The 21,418-nt window shown below is 38.0% G+C and overlaps 1 protein-coding gene across 1 annotated transcript in view; it reads left to right on the top strand.

Annotated features, from left to right (window-relative positions):
* The window catches only part of LOC140148803 (uncharacterized), a 75,303-nt gene that overhangs the window by 42,449 nt on the left and 11,436 nt on the right, over positions 1-21,418 (top strand). Inside the window, 5 exon segments of the mRNA XM_072170873.1 lie at positions 9,888-14,324; positions 14,326-14,602; positions 15,272-15,432; positions 15,435-15,929; positions 19,848-20,022. Of these exon segments, the coding sequence (XP_072026974.1) occupies positions 9,888-14,324; positions 14,326-14,602; positions 15,272-15,432; positions 15,435-15,929; positions 19,848-20,022 (5,545 nt within the window).

Genomic DNA, 21,418 nt, shown 5'->3' with positions numbered 1-21,418 from the left:
AATTAACAAAGACAAAAGCTGATGTAGATGTATAAATGGAAATTTGTCATGCTTTGCCAATTGTGGACTGTTTCGCTTGTTCTTAAATTTGCGATTCAAAACGTCTTTACATTGACCTATAGACAAAGTGATTATGCATGTTGTTATTTTTGTGTTTGCTGCTACGAACGTGAAAATTATGCTGCGCACAAATTTGCACTTCCACAGTAGCTATTTTGCTGTATTGGGTTATTCCATTTAAAATCCACTCGAAGATTTTGGAAATATATTCCACAGGGGGAGTAAGAATTTCATTAGAACACATTAGGCAGTTCTATTTGAATTTCATACATGTTGAGTTTCAAATAGAGTTGGTTAATGTGCTAATTCCATTTGAAATTCATACTGCCCCCTGTGGAAGATATTTCCAAAATCTCCCACAGGGGTAGTGTGGATTTTAAATGGAATAGCCCATTACTGTATTATTTTTTATGTCAAGTATGAAAATTGTAAATGTTCATTTTATTTTGATTTAATTTCTCTCTTTCTTTTTTTGTTTTCCCATTTGTATAGGTGTGATTCAATCAAGTCTTGTGCCTCCTATGCTATAGTCCGTTCATCTAAGACTGGTTCACTAGCCTCCTATGCTATAGTCCATTCACCTAAGACTGGTTCACTGTTGGTGTGTTGCTTGCATGACCTACCTACCTGCATGATGACTTTATTTGCATGTAAATCATCTCTTCTTTAATATATGATTGATATTGTTGTTTGTTTGTTGTTTTATATCGGTTTCAAAAGTTGAATGGATTCCAAAAAATGCACATCTGGTTTAGCAATATAAAGATATGCATCGCTGCAAATGCTTTACATGTAGGTAGTTTGCCAGGTTTACATACATGTAATACATACATGTCATGTATGTACATAATTGCACAGCAACATTGTTCCATTCGATTTTTGAATCCAGAGAGAGGACTGTATTCAGATGTTATTTTTGCAGTGGTTTGATTGTTGTGATGAAATCCATAATTTTTGGAAACACAAATTATTATAAAGACAAATTAAAATTATACATATATATGCAATTTATTAAAGGTGTTAAAATGTATGCAAAATTAGCAGATTCCACTGAATTAAAAAATCACAAATTACACTGCATGTAAAAATAACTTTATACAGTTGCAATATTTATGTTGAGTTTTTCATTCATTCTCCACTTTACACAATAAACATCAGTGCCTTTTCCATGTAAAATCCACACTACCCCTGTACAGGGGAGTATGAATTTCAAATGGAATGTCCACCTTAGGCAGAGCTTCATTTGAATTTCATACACCCTCTGAGAAAGACTCAACCTGAATCTTCCACAGAGGGAGGGTACATTTCAGATGGAGGTGGTTAATGTACTAATTTAATTTGAAATTCATACTCCCTCTGTGGAAGATATATCCAAAATCTTCCACAGGGGAGTATGGACTTTAAATTGGACCAGCCCATTATCCATGTGTCATGTGATTCAAGTCATCAGTAAAAAGAGGATGTATTACTTACAATTTGCAATGAGCTTTCAATTTACCAGGGGGGTACAAACGACCACAGGAAATGACCACACAGGGATGTGCCACCAATTATATGGGTCTCTTTTCAGGGCCTCTGGTATAATAATGGTTTCCTTTTATAGGTCAATTTTGGTATGAAAATGGACCATTTAAATTTTTTTTAATCCCTAATTTCCCCTAAATGGAACAATTTAAAAATAATCATAAAATTGTGTTAAATTTTGGCTAAAAATCGGATTTCAAATTCTCTGAGGCACACACACCCTACCCAATCCAAACTTGAGTACCATGCTGGTCTTGTCAGTTACTAACCAGTTCAAATATAACATTGGAGAATCTCGGTTTTTAAAGTTCTCTTCTAACTGGGATATTGGGGACACATTATTTAAATCTTTAAACACACAGCTAAAATTGGGATCAATTTGAAATTTCTTAGTGATAAAATTGCACAAATTTCAATGTACAGCAGCTTTACAGTTTGCAGCTCAACTCAGGATAACAAAGAAATTGCCACTTGGTGTACTGCATGACTATCATTTATTCAAGTAGCGACCATTATAGATAGCAGTTGGACAAACAAAACTCTCAACATCATATTTCTGTATATAAGTATTAAAAGAATAAATAATGCAATATTGGGCTATTCCATTTAAAATCCACACCACCCCTGTGGAAGATTTTGGAAACATCTTCCACAGGGGAAATATGATTTTAAATGGAATGAACACATTAGGAAGCTCTATTTAAAATTCACCCTCCCTCTGTGGAAGATTCAGATTGAATCTTTCTCAGAGGGTGTATGAAATTCAAATGGAGCTGCTAATGTGCTCATTCCATTCAAAATTCATACTCCCACTGTACAGGATATTTCCAAAATCTTCCACATGGGTAGTGTGGATTTCAAATAGACCAGCCCATTTGGGGATCTATTATTCACTGTCAGTTACCTGGTCAGGCAGAACTTAACTTGTATCAACATGCAAAGAGAAGCATATCACTTGAGGGACAAGGCCTGGTTTTACATAAGATCATCCTACAAATACTGTGTTCACACTGGACAAATTCATAATTGAATTTGAAAGGGTGTTAATCGATTTAAGAATTGTATAATTTGCTTATAATTCAAAAAGTTTGGACTGCATGGTTCTTCATTTGAAATGGGGTGCTTGGATTTATTGGCGTTTATCGGTTATTCATATCAATTGCCACATATCAACATTTGTTTATTTCTGTGGAACAATATATACTCTGGTAAAGCCCAGTTTTTGATGCAGGAGGACCCTGGAGCGCCTAGATAAAACCTGCAAGACGGAGTATGGGCTGGAAACTAAATGCACATAAAGCCACCTGGGAAAAGCTGGGCATGAACCCTGGACCTCAGTAGTGCAATTTGCACCATGCATAGCAAGGGCATAACCACTATGCTGATTCACTCCCCCGCTTCATTTGAAACAAGCAAAAAATAATTTGAGACACGACCTGGTTTCACAAAAAAAGCTCAACTTACAAATACAGTGGTGTACACTGAGCAGAAGTCGTAATTGAATTTGATTGGTTCCTGATCAATTTCAGGTCTGTTATCAACGTAAACAGTGCAGTTGTAACAGGTCGTAATTCAATATTAGTTGCAATTTAACAATGACTTGCTTCATCGGTCATTCAAAATTAGTTGGGCAAAAAAAGTCATCAGAAAAGTCATTTAATTGTTTCCCAATTTTTTTTTTTTTGAATCAGGGCCAAGCCAAGACAGGGGTACCATTCATAATGGTTGATACATAGACAGATCTGCAAATTTACTTGAGCAGGGCCTGAATGTAATCACCAACTTCTGATATCGATTTATGCAAATACTTTTAAAATTTTAAAAATTAAAAAAGTTAATTTGACATTTTAAGTTATTTCTATTCATTATTTCAGAATATTATGCAAACTTATGTACTGCCTGTTTCAGATGAAAAATGGTCTGAAGCAACAATTATTTCAGGGGAGAGGGTCGGGTTAATAAAAAAACTGATATATTGATTGTTTTGGTGAATGTCAATCCCCATGGGAGTAAAAATGCTAAAAACATGAGTTGCATGTGTGTTGAATATTGACATAGAAAATGATCAAGAAATAAGAATCTATTTGGTGAACATTCTGAACTTAAATGTGCCACAAGGTAATGACTTTTGGATAATTTTGCAAAGACCTTGGTGGTTTGGGTTAGGGTTAGGATGGGTTAGAGCAGGAGATTGAATCCAGTGATATGGGGCTGCCCCCCTTCCTTTAAGAAAAGGAGGAAAAAGAAATTGCATAGAAAACCTGTTCATATATGTATACAGTGAAACTGGGCAATTTTGATCCTGTTGTTTACAAAATTTTCAGATTTTGAGGGAGGTAACTTCTCTCTAGCTCCCCCAGAAAAGCTACCATGATAAATTATAATTGATCAACCAATTTCTTTTAAAAAAGAAAAGAAATTACAGTTAGGGGTAAGGCTAGGGTTATGGTGCACTGTGGATTCAGCAGATATATGACACCACTAAAAGGTATGTAAATAGGCATGCCAACCAGGGTAATGAAAAAGACATGTATGTTTGCATCATGGGCTGTAAGGTAATTGATAATCCAAGTCTTAACTCTATACCTCATTCAATACTAGCTACATGTATATAGAAACATACACAAAAGCAACATGGGGTGTGTACGTACATGGATATCATACAGTATCGATGGCTAGATGCTGCTCAATTGATTAGAGAGACCACTCTGATCAAAAATGCTCATCCATATAAGCTGCTACTCGTACATTAGCCGGTATAACATTTCACAAGGACCTAGTTATAATAATAACAATCAACCAGACTACTAGCACTTTATTTGTTGCAAAAATTTTTCAAAGTGACTTGATTTGCCAATTCAATATAACGTTCTTAGATTTTGTCTTTTTCGGTCATTATTTGCAAAATGCTTAAAATTTATCAAAAATTTAAACTTATTAAGTGATTTTTCAATTTTAGATCAAATGAAATAGTGAAAATAAGTTGTAATTGAAATGATGAAGATGAGTAGTAAAGTTGCATGAAATAAGCTCTGCATCATTATAAGAAACATTGCAGGCACATGTTGAACTGTCTCGCTGCAGCAACAAATCAGCACATTATGCATACACACGTCTACAGTTAGGGGAATGTTTTTTAAGTCACTTTTAATCTGTGGCCTTGTTTTTGTTTTCTTACCATTAAAGATTCATCAGTATCTAATGCTGCGAGCATCCGTCAAGGGTGGAATATTATAAACATGAAGTACAACTTGGCAAGTCCATTATAATGAAGTATGTTATGGGATCAACTAAAACAAGTCATTTGTGGAACAGAATTAATTTTAATCTAGATTTTTTTTTCAATTAATATTTCTCAAATTTAAGTGCTATAATTGGCATGCTGAAGATTTAAATTGGACCTAGGGTTTAGGTATATTACATAAAATAACAATATGCAAAAGAAAATTTGTACTTTTTTGTACCGCGCCTCAAATTGATTTTAGCGACATGCGACCCATTTTGCATAATCGCATCACCTATGATGCATTTCTTAAATGAACATAATATGACCACAAACAAGTGGATGCATGTTCATGTTGAAATGCAGCTCACAATTGATAAAAGAAAGACATTTAATTAAAAGTATGGCTTAAAAATAATCCTTAGAAGAAAGTCTTTCAGTTTGCTCATCAATCATCACGACCATTAGCATTTCCCTTTCCAGGGGCTTCATTGTCCTGCAGACACTCAGTGCTCTGGCCAAATTTTGAGTTAAAGTCAACTCCTTGCATGTACGTATAAAGTCAACTCCTTGCATGCACATATATTCTGATGTTTATTTTGCTCATTGGCTTTCCCAATTCCACATGGAAATAAAGAAGGGCTGCTAATTGTGCAGGCCTCATTGTATCTAGGTATCTGTAGCCCCATTTGAAAGTAGGTCAGCTGTGTCTTGACACCATGACCCAAAATAGCCTCATCCCCAATTGCATAGTTCAATAACCTTCATGACTCAAATGTTGACCCTAAGTTGTAGGATATTAGTTTTAATACCCAACCTGTTCAGAGGTTATTCTATGCATGTACAACATATTGGGGTTAAAGACCTTTTTGTCATGTTTTTAGATGAACGTGTGACCAAGCTCCGTCCTGGTTGATTACAAATTAAGTTAGCTCCATTGGCTGTCCTGGTTCATGTATCCCTACCGGCAGCCATATTTAGAATAAATATCTCACCCACACTGAAATTTAACATTTTTCAATGCACAGGCACATAGCGGTGATCATGGTAATTGACTGGTTATTTAAACAGCAAACAGGAGCATTTCAAATGACTAAATTGAACATTTTGCTTACATCATTTTGTTAAACATTAATAGAGAAGCTAATGGGCTATTCCATTTAAAATCCACACGACCCCTGTGGAAGATTTTGGAAATACCTTCCACAGGGGGAGTAATTGGTCAGAGTTAATTTTTTTTAAACCCATACTCTCCCTGTATTATGGTTTTACCTATATCTTCCACAACTGGAGTAAGTATTTCAATTGGAAGTTACCCAATTGTCTATTCTATTCGAAACTTATACTCCTCTGTGGAAGTCTTTAGCTAAATCTTCCACAGGGAAGTGTGGGTTTCAACTGAATAGCCCATAAAGGTCAGAGATTTGTCAAGATATTAACATCATAAGTCATGCGTCTTTACACATAACATTAACATGATTTAGCTTGAATGATTTATATCATGAGTACTTAATTAAAAAACTATGAAAAACTGCATATTTGTCCTAGCGTTTACAGATTGCAACTTGCAATTACAAAAATGTGTAGATATATGCATAAAATGGCAGTATTATTATTATTAAAACATGTTGTCAAGAAATATTTCAGCCACACCTTAAACCATATGTACAATGAGTAAATTTCTAGTTGATAAAAAATGCGAGATTTGTTTATAGATAGACGTATAAATCAGGAGAACAAAATTGTGTTTAGAATAGGAAGGTGTCAAGCGGACCATTGGGATGGGAGAACATGTTTAGCTATTCATGTCACATAACAAAACCTGAGCAATATGCAGGAAAATTAAATGCCTGAAACCTCAAATGACAAATGGATGATCTTCTGCATTGAATTCCTTGAATTATGGAACTGTTTAGAATACAAATAGATCAATTAGAATACTAAAATTCTTACTTTCGAAAGGAACGTTTAATCAGATAACTATGTGTGTGGGTAGAAGTCAAGGTTGCATTCGGTAGAAAATGGTAATGACCTGGGTAATTCCCAAAGAGAATGAAATAATTGATTAAATAAATTTATGATCAATACCATACACGTAACACCAAAACCTCATTATCTCATCTGCTACGGATGAAATTAACCATAAAACCACGTACCAAAAATGGAAGTACCACAAGGCAAACATCATTTTATATTTTGTAAGTCTCAAGTAGTCTCAGCTATAGGAAACATAAGTACCGTTGTGAGAAGTCCTGGGGGACAGTGGAGATTTTTCATAACATCATTTGGAGCCAATAGACTGTATCAAATGCCATAAGATTGTGACAGCTTATGAAAGAGATTGAACCGTGTCTTATGTGTATGCCATAGCTTGATGATGTTTTTGATGTTGATGTAAAATTTATGTTGTGAGTCAGTTTAAAGATACATGGTGCAATTATTAAGCAAACCAAATCAACTTGGAGTTGGCTATAGGTTATAAAAATGTGAAAAGTATAACAAAAGGAATTGGGCTCAATTTGCTTGTTTAATTTGCCGTTGAACAGTAATTCATTAAAAGCCATAATTGGGAGTTAACGTCTTTGGAGCTGCACTCAACTATCTTAACCCTTTGAACCCGACAAGCCGCCATAGTGGCTCACGGTAACCTGTACCGTAGTCCCGATGAGCCGCTATAGAGGCTTCTACCATGGTGTGTCAAAAACCCGAAGAGTCGCTAAAGCGGCTCACTTAACATCAATTGCGATATGTTTTGTTTACATCGGAATCCTTCAATGGCTATCTGGGAGATGGGGTCAGGGGTCGTAGACCTTTTCTTTTGGCATGACAGGCAAAATGCTGAGGCGATTTTGGAGTGAATTAGGAAGCTCAGGGTTGGATGTACGGGACTATGTGGTAGGCCAGGGTTCAAAGGGTTAATATAATATTAAGTAAGATACACTCCACACTCACCCACAGCCCACACACACCCCTATTTGTAAAGACCAACAAATGAGGACCCAGGATTTTTCAAGCAAGGACCTTTTTAATCTTTAAAACAAGGACTTGTACACCTGAAACTCTGTGCCAAACCACAGACTTACTTAAACCCAACCAAGACCTGACCCTATATTGACAAACGAGACATGGTCTTATGCAGTTGGTGTGTGTCCACGGTTATTAGATTGTATCCAGGTATTTGTCGTCATTTGGTTGTGGTGTAAAAAAAAACAGGCACACCCCCCTCCACCCACATATACGCACACAAACATCAAAATTATGACAAACTCATGGAACTCCTTTAAGGATGCTGTTGTCATTACTGAAATGTTATGTGTTATAACCTTGCCAAGTATTCTTGGAAAGATTTTATAAGCAAAGCGAGTCAAGATATAAGTACATTTGAAGTAGATTTTAATTGGAATAACTGTCTGATGGAATTAAAATTAATTTTTAATTCTATCAAACAGTAATTACTATACAAGTAATTGTTGTGTTTGTGCATAACAGACTCGCATAATGGAGCCACTTTGTTTGAATTGTGTGGTGTTGAACCATGTGACCTTTTACCATACGGATACAAAATGATCCAAATATCTAGATGTGCAGTACAAAGTGGGCTATTCCAGATCAAATTCATACATTCCCTTGAAAGACTGTGACCTTAAATTTCCACACCAGGGTGTGAATTTCAAATGGGATTACCTAAGAGTGACTTCATTTGAAATCTACACTCCCTTTGTGGGAGATTAAGGCCATGTCTTACATGTTGGTTGTATAGATTTCAACTGTAAAAGCCAAATGTATTCTTCATCAGCTATAAAACCACATCCCTTAGTTGGAAATGTGAATTTCCCCAGAAGAAAATTTTCTCGAATTGAAGATACATTGTAACAGCATTGTTATGCTCCAAGCAGAAGACTATCATAAAAGAGACAAATGTTACATAGATATCCCAATTGATTATTTCTCATTAACACAAATGCGCCCCTGATAGGATCAGAAAATCTTCCGGGTTGATGAATGATAACAGAATTTAATTTCTTGTTAGAATAACTTTTGTGCAAGCTTAAGCTTTTATGAATTTACAAGAGCGATGTTCTGTGCTATCCTATACAAAAAGTACATTTTGAATAGCAATTGAAATTAACAAAATACAATGTGAAGCTTTTTTTTCTTTTATGAAAATTTTGCTTTCGTTTCTTTTCATCTTCTAGGATTTCAACTTGAAAATTATAACTACTTGAAAATTAACACTTTTAATGGATATCTACTCCTTATTCCAGAAAAATACAGCACTAATTTTTTTGGATTAAAAAATATCATCCTGTTTTACCAAATGAACATGAAAAATCATCACACTATGTCAGGCTGTGTTCATGTTCACTAAATTGAAATTCTACTGTAGTTAGTTAGTAGTAACTAGCAATGAAAGTCAAATTTTAGATAATTAAGATAATATATTTTAATTCCAAAAAATTAGTGCTGTATTTTCATCGAATCAGGAGGTGACTAATCTATCTACTAACAATTAGTGTTATGTTTTTATTATTTACTAACCATCCATTTATAAGATTAAAATAATTATATGTAGGCAGACTGTGTGATACCAAATTAATATACTTATAATCATAAGCTAAGGGCTACCATTCATACTTTGTCTCTATTAAACTAACCGCACATGTCTTGCAGTGTTGCAGCGAAGACAGTGGAGTGAGTTTCTGTTGTGTAATATTTTAACTCCAGCATATCTGATATCAGTTGCCTTTGCATCAGACAATGTAGGTAGGATGTAGACTGTAAGCTTCAGCTTATCTTGAATAGTGTTGCAGTTACAGGGATCGAGTTTGAGGTGCCCAAGTGCGATCGCACACCTTAAATCGCCTGTTCAAGTGCGATTTACAGCACACCTTAATTCCAAAACTTCTTACCGAGTGCCATTTAATAGCACACCTGACAGCTCGCCTTCACATTTCCAGAAGTGCGATTTGTAGCACACCTATTTTCAAAACTCAATCCCTGCAGTTGTATTTAAAATTAACTTATACATTGTGCATTAAACTAAAAACTTTGTTTATTTCTTTTCTTTTCATTTCTGCAGGCCAGTTGGTATGTGATCCTACCACCTCCTGTTGAGCTAGGCCCTTGTGTGACACACGCTTACCGATCAAAACGATCTTCGCAAAGTTCAATCGTGTCAACTGCTTCATCAGTCCACAAGCTAATTTCCGAATCGCCAAATTTGTCGGATTCTACTGCTACACTTACCAAAGAAAACACTTGTAATTTTGTTGTGGAGAGAGACAAAACAGATAATGTAGTCACCATGAGTGATGGTAACAGACCTCAGAATGGCGTTAACGATGACGTTAACGGGAACGAAAGCTTTGAGCCCTCTGCCGGGGGCGCTCCCGAGCTGGCAGACTCGGGACTTGATTCAAGTGCTATTAATTCAATTGTAGATTTAACTGGTGGAATTTCGCGAGAACAATTTCCGGAGGATGAAACACAAGAAGATGAAGATGAGCAAAGTGGTAGAAAAATTGATATAAGTGATGCTCACTCTGATAAAGGCGAAGTCCCTGATGAAAGACGTGGTGATCAAAGAGTTCAGGGAGGTCTTCAAGTAGGCCAAAGAGAAAGACATCAAAATGTAGTGCAAGAAGTTATAGCAGAGGTTTCTGCTGAGTGCGCGGGTGGGAACTTATCTATATCTTTATCCCAACATTCCATGGAATCCACATCAAGCAGTGAGCTTGCACATATGAGCGTCACTGGACCACCAGAGTCTCAAACAGCAGATGAGGTGGTTCGACCCGAGACGATTATATCGCCGTTGCAGTCTGAAACCGAATCGGTTTCAGAACGATCTAGTCAATTTGAAGATGTGACTCAAGCAGAGAGTTTGCATAAAGATGCGCATTATATTAGAACTAGTGACTCACAGATACCTAAGATGGAGTCTGTGGAGGGACATGAGTCCCCCCAGCAAATATCACAAACTTTGTTGTCTGAACACACCATGGAAGATACAACACAAGCAGGTTTGTCTGAACATCCCATGGAAGACACTACACAACCAACTATATCACAGTACCCAATTGATGATAGTACTGAAGACGCCAATGAACTGTCAGAGTATCTGATAGATAAAAGAGACTCCTTGGAGACTCGCGAGGAGCCTATTGGACAACACAGATTGATGGATTCCAATGAAAACATCATTGGAACTGAATCTGAATCCTACACAAGCAGTCATTCAGATGATGCTTCCACTGTTGTAAGAACAAGACATGTTGAAGGTGAAAGTGGTGATGCGCAAGTCGGTACAACTCAGTCTGCGAGCAGACCATCAAGCTCCGCTTCATCTGTTAGAAGTCTTGGGATTGCTGCAGAAGATTCAAGTCAAAGATCTCAAGAAGGTTCAATGACTAGCAAAGATGTTGGTAAAGATATGGAATCGGGATTCCCTGAGAGAAAGATCAGTGATTCTACCACAACATCTGCCATTAGTGGATTGACTGATAGTAGAAGAGAAAGTGGAGCTGGAGATATGAGTGAGGATTCTATTGGACCAAGGAGATGTTCCGATCAGAGTGTCAAGATCAGGGGATCTCAAGTGAAACTTCCTCTTGATCTGAACATGCTTGCATCATCAGTCCCAAATGAAAGCCAAAGAAAAGATCAACTTGGTCAAGAAACAGAAGTAGATGGACCACCAAGTGATCCAAGTGTTCGAAAACGAAAGATAGATGAAGTTAGGTCAGATAGTGAAACTGAAATGCAAAGGTCAGAACTTTCTTCTAGAGATGTACCCAGTAGGAACGGTGCATCGTATATCCAATATCCACCTTCTTTACAAAGCCAGACTCCCAGTGAAACATCAAGAAGAGATGTTCAGTCCAGATCCTCGGCCTTGTCACAGAGCAGGGATTCTTCCAGGCATGCTGCTTCAAGTAAAGAAGGTGTCCATGGTCATGACGATGATCGAGTGGGTTTGCTGCGTAAAGAAACCCCAGAAGGTGCTGAAGCTGATGATGAAGATCGCAAGAGTCAGATGTCATCACAAAGTGGTAGTATACCAGTTCCAAGTGGGAGAAGTATTCCGCCACCTTTGCCAACAAACGGTGCTACAGGACAGGACAGCAATACTCGAGCTTATCTCAACTTGGAAGATTTGCAGACACAGGATGCTCTTGCTGACAGAGTAGCTCTTTTACTTGGTGATGCCATAGTAACAAGTTTATCCAGGGATCGTCCAGGAGTCGGTGACGGCGGATCCTCTAGTGAAGCTGGTACACCAGATAGCATTGAAACAGAAAAAAGTGAAAGAGCTTCCGTGTCAAGAGATCCCCATCGAGATGAGCATGGCTTCCCACAACAACTTACAAGTCAAGATCCACCCAGTTCTTCAAGATCAGGCACTAGCATTGGATCTTTCGCGGACTCCCTTGCAGACAGAGTTGCACAGATACTTGCTGGCAGTGATGCCATGAGGCAGTTACAAGCCTATCAGGCCTCTGCAGGTGGTATTGCATCACCTACTCCTTCTGACGTAAGCACATCAAGTTCGGTAAGAGCCATCATTGATAAGGTCCTGCAGAAGACGGCAACAGGCATGGGATATGTCAGTGGAGATGATGCGTCATCAATATGCAGTGACATCCCTCCACATCCATCTGGCAGGAATGGGTTTGAATTTGATACTCGACAAACTATGAGTCCCAGGCATGTGAATCTGTCTCATAGCATGTCTGTACCTTTGGGGTCCCCTCATAGCCCAGAATCTGCCAGACGTACTCCATCTCCAACACGGTATCGTGATGACAGTGTACCATATAGTCCCAGATCAACTGGGCCAAGGGGAAGCTTTGGCAGTTACCAAACTACAGATACCTTGGATCATCAAGTCCAGAATCTGTTGACGCACACAGCTTACATGGATCAAGCCGGATTGCCACCAGCATATAGTCCTGGTAGGGAGAGTCCACGATTGATTCATGGCAGACAGTCCCCTCTAGCCTCCCCACGACTGACAACATTCGACAGGATTAGACAAGGGGATATCCCAGTCAGGAGACATTCAGCAACCGGCATTCCACGCCCAGTCACATACCCACCTTCTAGCAGAACGGATTCATCAGCATCCTACGGTCATCCCTCCAGAGCAGATTCAGTAGGTGGTGGTGATCAAGGATTCTACTTGAGAATGGAACCAGAAGGGAGAAGTTCTTTGAGCAAACGACCTGGACAACCTGGCAGTCATATCCCAGTAGCAGCAGGCCCAGGAAGGACCTCACCATCTACAGGATATGTGTATAGGCGCACTCCAGATAGGAGGAGCACAGAGCTGATTCAGACATTAGACCCTCACTTGGCAAGAGGTCAGCATTTTGCTGAACCTTCGCATTCACCAAGAGGACTCTATGCAGATAGCCCAGAGAGTATGGATTCATTAGCCCACAGGGTTCAAGCAATTCTCGCAGGTGAACAGTCAAGAGAAAGAGCTAATCAGTTTCTTCAAGATGCGCATCCAGGTGATATGCCTTTGCCAGAGGGTGGTCTCCAAGCTGCATGGCATGCCAGAGCTGCAGCTGGCCAGCTGAGCTCTTCTGCAAGAGCTTCTATACAGAGTTCACCGTATAGCTCAAGACGGGAATCTCCAAGAGCATCTCAGCATAACTCGCCCAGAACAGGGTCTCCAAGAGGTTGGGGAGCTCCTATGGATGCCGAGGACGATTATGGAATGCCAGAGTATGGTGCCTTTGACCGAGCTAGAAATCTTCTAAGCAACCAGATGCAAAGGGTCACAGATATGACCTTTGACCACAGTGTGGACGTAAGAGACCCATTTACTAATCGGTTGATTGGGAGAGGTCAGCCAAGGAGAGGAAATGGTCAAGATCAGTACGTACAAAGTGGTCTTCAAAGTCCTAGGGGAAGTCACCATATGTCAACATCTCCTAGAGGATCACCTCTTATGTCTCCACACATGCATCCACAATCTGGCTGGGGAAGTAGATATCCTAGGGAGGCATGGGGAGAAGACTACCAACATCAAGATGATTTTCAACAACCTCTTCATTATGGTAGTCTTCCTGATAATGAATCTCCAGGATTACCAGATGACAAAGACTCCCAGCACTTCTTCCCACTGAAGCCTCAATATTCTCCGACCAAAGCATTCCAACCAGTGCCCCAACAATATGGCTCTTTGCCACGCTCATTTCATAAAACCCACCAGAGGTATCCATCATACCCACAAGGAGCGGCTGATTATAATCTACCGTTTGCTGGAAGCCTTCCAAGGTCGGTATCCAACCCTGATATTGATATCGATCCACCTCGTAGTCCACGCTTAGCATACGCCCGTCAGGTATCGGAGAGAATCCAAAGAAGCGATCACATGGAAAGAGATAGTAGTGACATCAAATACAAGACCTGGGAGACGGACGTAAGAGCAGCTCAGGCTAGGATGAGCCCTAGGCCTGACAGAGCTACATCTATTCCTGTGGCCATACCAGGGTCACCGCGAGAGTTTCTGTCGTAATCTTTCACGAGACAGTGATGCACTCAGAAGTCCAGATCATCGTATGAGCCCGCGTAGTTTTACGAAGCCACCAATGGATCATCAGTACACTCTTCACACTTCACAGACTTCTAAGGTTGTTTCACCTCTAGGTAGAGATATTTACGGTGCCTCAAATATCCGAGCCTACAGGCCACCTGGCAGTACAGAGGTTTCATATACTTATCCTCTGGGAGCAGATGAGTCATTGGCTTCAAACCAAACAACAATGGAAAGCTCACATCCAGGTAAGCTTATTAGGAGGATGTTACACCCTGGTGTGGCAGTGACATCAGTGCGCATTTTATTAGGCGCAGCTTCAAGTAGGTAGCGGACGCAGAAAGCGCTGGCGTACGCACGCACACGCTTTTAAGACACCGCATAGATAAGCACATAAAACAGCTGTCTCAACACGTTGACGTTACTGCCACATCAAGGTGAAAAATATTATTGAGACTAGAACAAGTTGATTGTAAAGATGACCTGTTTTGACTTGAAAGTTTTATCTTAAATTGTTGAAATTGGGTTTTATCAACTTTTGCCTTCTAAACAGAGTAGGTAGTTAGGAACACTATGTGGTATGGGACTATAACACAAACTATTGAATAGATGTAAAAATTGTGGAAACTTTTGGGAATAGAAAGCTTGCCTCACACAAATGCGTGAATGGAAAAAATTAAAACACCCACAATGCTTGTGTTTTTTAAGATGTCATTTATCAGCTGTGTTCAGTCTTTGCAGGAGATGCATGTAGTTTAGTCCCAATGCATGCCAATCCAATGTCGTGGATTCCCAACATGATTTGAATTAGGCTATTAGGAAGATTATACGCACACATACTTTATGGTACCACTAGATTGCTATCAGGACTTGACACTAACATCTCTAAAAATATATTATAAACATTTCATTTTCAGGCTCAGATGATGCACAGCCTCCTGCATTCCCACCAGGTTCTCTTGGCAGCAGAAGAGACCCTCATCTGCTCCCCCTCATTCCCCACATCCACAGTCTAGAATCCCAAGATATGATAGGGCTTCACCACAACCAGACCAAAGCAGTGGAAGAGGTAGGGGTGCATATGATTCGGACAGAAATCTGCCTGCCAGATCTTATGTTGAATATCCTAGTGACTTGAAAAGCACAGATGAGTCGGCTCCAGATGGTTCGCAAGTATATCCCGAAAGTCAGCAAAGGTCCAGACCTGATGATAGGTATCAAGAATGTGGACCTCACACCGGTCCTGAAACTGGTGCACGTGTACCAGATATACCACAAAGTCAATCAAGAACTCAATATAGTGGTATACCAGGTAGACAAGACATTACAAGAGGTCCAGAGTATGCAAGGTTGCCACCGCATAGTTCCGATGCCACAAATGTTGTTAGGGACTTGCCACCAGTGCATCCATCAGCAAGAGTGGACTCGGGATACAGAAGAGCATCGGATTCGATTGTAAGAGCATCTGGACTTCAGCACGGCGGAGGTACAACTCGATTTGGTCAGCAAAGCTCATCGGAGGTTCCAAGACCAGCAGGGAATTACAGCAGACGTGTCCTACAGGATGTGCTTCAGGTATGGTGTCCTTTTGTTATAAATATTTCGTCATTTGCTATGTACAAATAAACACACCCCTGTACCCCACCCAATCACATAATTAACACATACATATGCAGCACATACACTAACATATTATTCAACACGCACACCCTGTTTCTAAATATATGCAAATGAGGACGGGGATTTGCCATTTGGTCTAGTACCAATTGGTCTAATATCCATTTCGTCTACATCCATTTCGTCTAAACCCATTAGGTCTATATCCACTACGTCCAATAATCATTTGGTCCTTTAACCATTTGGACCGATAACCATTTAGTCTAATAACCAATAAGTCTAAAACCATTTAGTCTAACAACCAATTAGTCTAATACTCATTTGGTCTATAACCAATAGGTCTAATAGCCATTTGGTCTAATACCCATTTGGTCTACACACCATTTAGTCTTACAAGCATTTAGTTTATTAATAAATAGACGAAATGGTTTTAGACTAATTGGTTATTAGACTATACGAGTATTAGACCTAACGGTGATTAGTCCAAACGGTTATTAGACCAAATGGTTATTAAAGAAATATTAGACCAAATGGTTATTAGACTATATGGTTAGTAGACATACCGGTTATTAGACCAAACAATATTAGACTAAACGGGAATTAGACGAAATGGTATTAGACCAAATGGCAATAGACCATGAGGACATCATTTAATCCTATCTAACCGAGGACACTCACACCCGATTTCAATCGACACACCGTGGACTTACTCCACACACACCCAATAACTTCCTATCCAACCGTGACATGTCCTGAACCCCCCGAACGTGGACCACTTTTAAATACATTTTTACATTATTTGTGTTGTCCTGGTTATAGCTAGCAACCGCGGACGTTCATGGTTGCAGGTGTGTCCACGGTTGCACTGTTTCCTAATGTAGGTCCACGTTTGCAGGTAATTACAGATGCACAGTGAACACACCACCCACCCTACCCATCCCACCCAACCCCACAAATCCACAACATGATAATTTGTGATGCATGATGTCTGTCATGAAAAGATGTTTGTTTATAGAGTTTAGCATTCAAGTAGGGCACAAAATTCATTTAGAATTTTGTTTCTAAGAACATTATGATGTTGTATACTTTTAATGCTCATGGATGAAAAAGCAATGTATAGCTTTTAATGCTAAGTCAGCAAATACAAGATTTTGTGTGTGTAAAACTTGATGCATGAATTGAGCTTGCTTCTACTTCATGTCATTATAAGTACTCAAACTTTAAAAAAAAAAGAGTAAATCTTTACTTTATTTTTCTAGCATCAGACCGGAAATCACCTCGTAAGGTTATTTATGGTTTATAAAAATCAAGTAGTAAGTCAACATATTATGTAGAGAATGGTGAATTATCAGTATTCATTTTCAGTGTTAAGCATGTTTCAAAATCAAATTGAGAAATATTTATACTAACAATTCTCAATTGTCTAAGTATTGTATATATAGAGCATTGTCCATGTTTGATACTTCATTGTTGTATATCTTAAATGAATATATAAGCATTGTCATTACATGTGCTATTTACTTGACTGGAAAAAAGCGTTGAAATAGAATGTTATTATGTGTTTTTGGAAGAATTAGTTGAATAAGTTGTAATTATTTTACCCGAAAGCTTAACCAAATTTAAAGACAGTGTGACAGAAATGATAAAATGATATCGGTGGACCTAACATGTTTCCTCCAAAATAATCAACAATGTTTGTATTTATAACAAAATCTATTCAATTTTTGTCAGTTTTCATAAATTGTTCTTCAATATTTAATCTAAAAGAATTCATTGTATTAATTATATCCATATCCAGATCAAGGAAGCATGGGTGACATTGAATTTTATTTCTTTATAGTCATAGAGCATCTGAATAAAATTGATAATTTCTGTTGATATTTGTGTTACCCAATGATGTATGCATTATTTGGATCTGACTATTGTGATGGTAAATAAACAACAACTTTTTGTGTGCTGATGATACCCTGAACATAAAATCAGCTTATTTCTTCTGAATGATTGTTTCATCAGAATGAGCGTGATACAATGCATGGTAAGATTAACATTACGTCCAAAGTGGATCAAATTGCAAGCTTCCTTTCAAGTCACATCAACATTGTGAATGCTCTTTGATAAAGAAATTAATTGCACCTTTGGATTTATGATATATCTGTTGCCCACAGCAACCACTGTGCTATTATACTTTGTTTGGCTTAGTTATGATTGGCAAAAATTATTCAGTTTGTGTTACTCCACATACAATATAAAGTCCCAACTTACGCTTGTACGTAAATTCATATGGGTAAGTATAAGCTAGTCACACATGCAAAACACAACTAGCATATGTGCTGTACCCAACTGCGCTCATGCCAATCTATCAATCCATGATGTTGCGAGTCTTTGCCAATTAGGCCTATAGCCAAACAAAGTATAATTTATGGCACATGTAATATGACTGTATGACTTTCAATCTATCAGGATATTTTAAGGATGGTGTAATACATTTGGTTAAGGATAGTGTTAAGCAGTATGCAGACTCCGAGTATTAGACGTACAATATTGTATGTAACATATCTACGTTATTTAATCTATTGCCATTCTATTTCCAGTAATGTTTAAGTTCTAACGAATGTTTGATGACGTAAAATCGATAATATGTTACGTATGATAATTGATATCTGGTAGAAATATATTATTGATTTTACGTCATCAAACATTCGTTAGAACTTAAACATTACTGGAAATAGAATGGCAATAGATTAAATAACGTAGATACGAGGGGGTATCCAAAAGTTTTTGACATCACCAAGAAGCGAAGGAGCTATATCGATGAATTTTTGTCAGTGCAATTACTGGTCCTTCTCTACATTATGGTCCAAAATGGGATCATAAGTATGTTTACTTTTTTTTACAGGTGGTGCTAGATGTATGGTGCATAACCTTTAAAATGATGAAGATCCTCCACTTTCATGAAGCTCACGCGTGTTCATTGTGTTGCTGCATTTGAAGTGATGGCCTACAATGCTCAGAAAATCTATGATGAAATGAAAGTATCTACGGTGATGATTGCCCATCATATGACACTGTAGATAGCTTTCATTTCATCATAGATTTTCTGAGCATTGTAGGCCTAACCCTTCAAATGCAGGAACGTAATCAGGCTGCGTGCCTCAATTTTCACCGTTTTACAGGTTATGCGCCTACTGCCCATCTAGCGCCACCTGTAAAAAAAGTAAACATACTTATGATCCCATTTTTGGACCATAATGTAGAGAAGGACCAATAATTGCACTGACAAAATTTCATCGATATAGCTCCTTCGCTTCTTGGTGATGTCAAAAACTTTTGGATACCCCCTCGTATGTTACATACAATATTGTACGTCTAATAAAAAGTCTACATACTGCTTTATTCATTTTTCCAAGCCATATATGATATGTTCTCTCAAGCGGACAGAGTATTTGAATTATCATTTGTAATCATGCATGGATAAACTGTAATCTGATTATTCTTCCTTTCATTTCCAAAGTTTGAATCACTCTATGATACTCTTTATGCCTAACCGTAATGCCCCTAAACCCATGCTCTGACCTTGAACCTGAAACTGTCCTTACCATTTACTCGAACTTAAATTGTACACCCAAAATAGGGCATAAAGGGTAACATAAAGTTATTACTTTCATTTATTTATCAAATTATACTTTCAAAAACTTATTTTTTTCATTTCATTTCATTATAATGACGTTTACCTTTATTTCACCCCATATATCATTATTCGTTCACTGGCTTGTTTTTGTCTTTTGCTTTTTTTTATATATTTGTTTATTCATTCAGTTTAAATTATTCAAATCTATTTGCTTATTTATCATTTAGTTACTTATTTATTTTTTATAGAATGAATCTAATCCACGCTATGCAGAAATTGGCCAGGCTTGGGAAGAGTATGAGCGGTTTCGCACAAATACGGAGGGTTCAAATCAGTCTAGCTTAGATTCGGAGAAGATACGACAGGTGGCAGATCTCCTTGAAGACCCAGTCAAGCATACAGTGACTAGGTGGGCTAAGCTAGGTAAGTAGATTATTCAAACTTAATATACGATGTGACCAGCTTCAACAAAACCCAGAACAACATGGTATCAAAGCTTACTGTCTAGTTCTTACATTTTCATTCAAATCATGAAATGTCCAAAATGTGACTTGTTACTGGTTTTGTCAGAGCGTGTCACATATGTTAATGTGTAAGTTCAAGAAAGACACACATGTGATTGCAAATAACTACCTCACTTGCCTACATTTTGAGGCTCAGTGACCTACCTTGGGATATACGATTTGAAATCCATACACCTAGATGTGGAAGACGTAATCTTAATCTTCCCCAAGACGTTATAATCTTAATCTTCCCCACCCACAGGAAGTGTGAATTTCAAATGGTCTACCTGAATGGGTGACTCCATTTGAAATCTACACTCCCTGTGTGGGATATTAAGGTCATGTCTTCCATAGAGTTGTATGGATTTCAAGGCAGTTACCTGTGCGCTATCCATCCTCAAAATATCTGAAGTGTTGAAATTTATTATTATGATTCTGTAAAACTAAGGCAGTGCTGCCAAAATGTTGTTTTCAAGAGACTTAGCAGTTCCAATTATAATTACTCAAATGACACTAAATTGAAACCACCTGGTGAACAATTAAAATTAATATGTAAAACAGAATCTGATAAAGAGCAGCAAATAGTTATGTTTATAGAGCACTTCCAATTGTAATCCATGCACTGCATACATGTATATAAGACATGCCCTTTTAAATATCCCACAAAGGGAGTGTAGATTTCAAATGAAGTCACCCATTCAGGTAACCCCATTTGAAATTCACACTCCCTGTGTAGAAGATTTCGGTCATGTCTTCCATAGGGGTGTATGGATTTTAAATGGAACAGCCTGCTGTATTTCTTGACTTTGATATGCTCTATTTGGCAAATGCTTTAGTAAATATTTTAACATAAATACGTAATCCTCCCTTGCTGCATATATTATTTATGGGACTGCTCATGATGTCTATACAATACATACATTAGTTACAAGCACTAATGGTTTGAATTACCAACATATTGAAATCCTTTTAATTTGGCCTAGCTGGGAATAAGAAGAAACTCCCAATCTCCTATATTATTTGTTGTCGTTGAGAGAGAGGCTCAAATACCTACAAGCTCATATACTTGTACAAGACTAATTTCAGTATAATTTATATTGAATTTTGGTAAATTAAGAAGAATATTTTAGCAAATTATTTAACAAACTGTTCCATAAGTGCTGAAATACAGGCACTTATATTTTGTATATTGACTGCTCAGTGCCAGAAATGGGTAAGTACAATGGCTGCCATGTGAGCTGCCATGTATAGATGAGTACAATATACTGTGTGTAACTTGCCAAAATGTTCACAGGGCAGCTATTGCACTTACCCGC

Source organism: Amphiura filiformis, chromosome 3 (assembly GCF_039555335.1).
Source record: "Amphiura filiformis chromosome 3, Afil_fr2py, whole genome shotgun sequence".
NCBI lineage: Eukaryota > Metazoa > Echinodermata > Ophiuroidea > Amphilepidida > Amphiuridae > Amphiura > Amphiura filiformis.
This window is presented reverse-complemented; position numbering and strand designations above follow the sequence as displayed.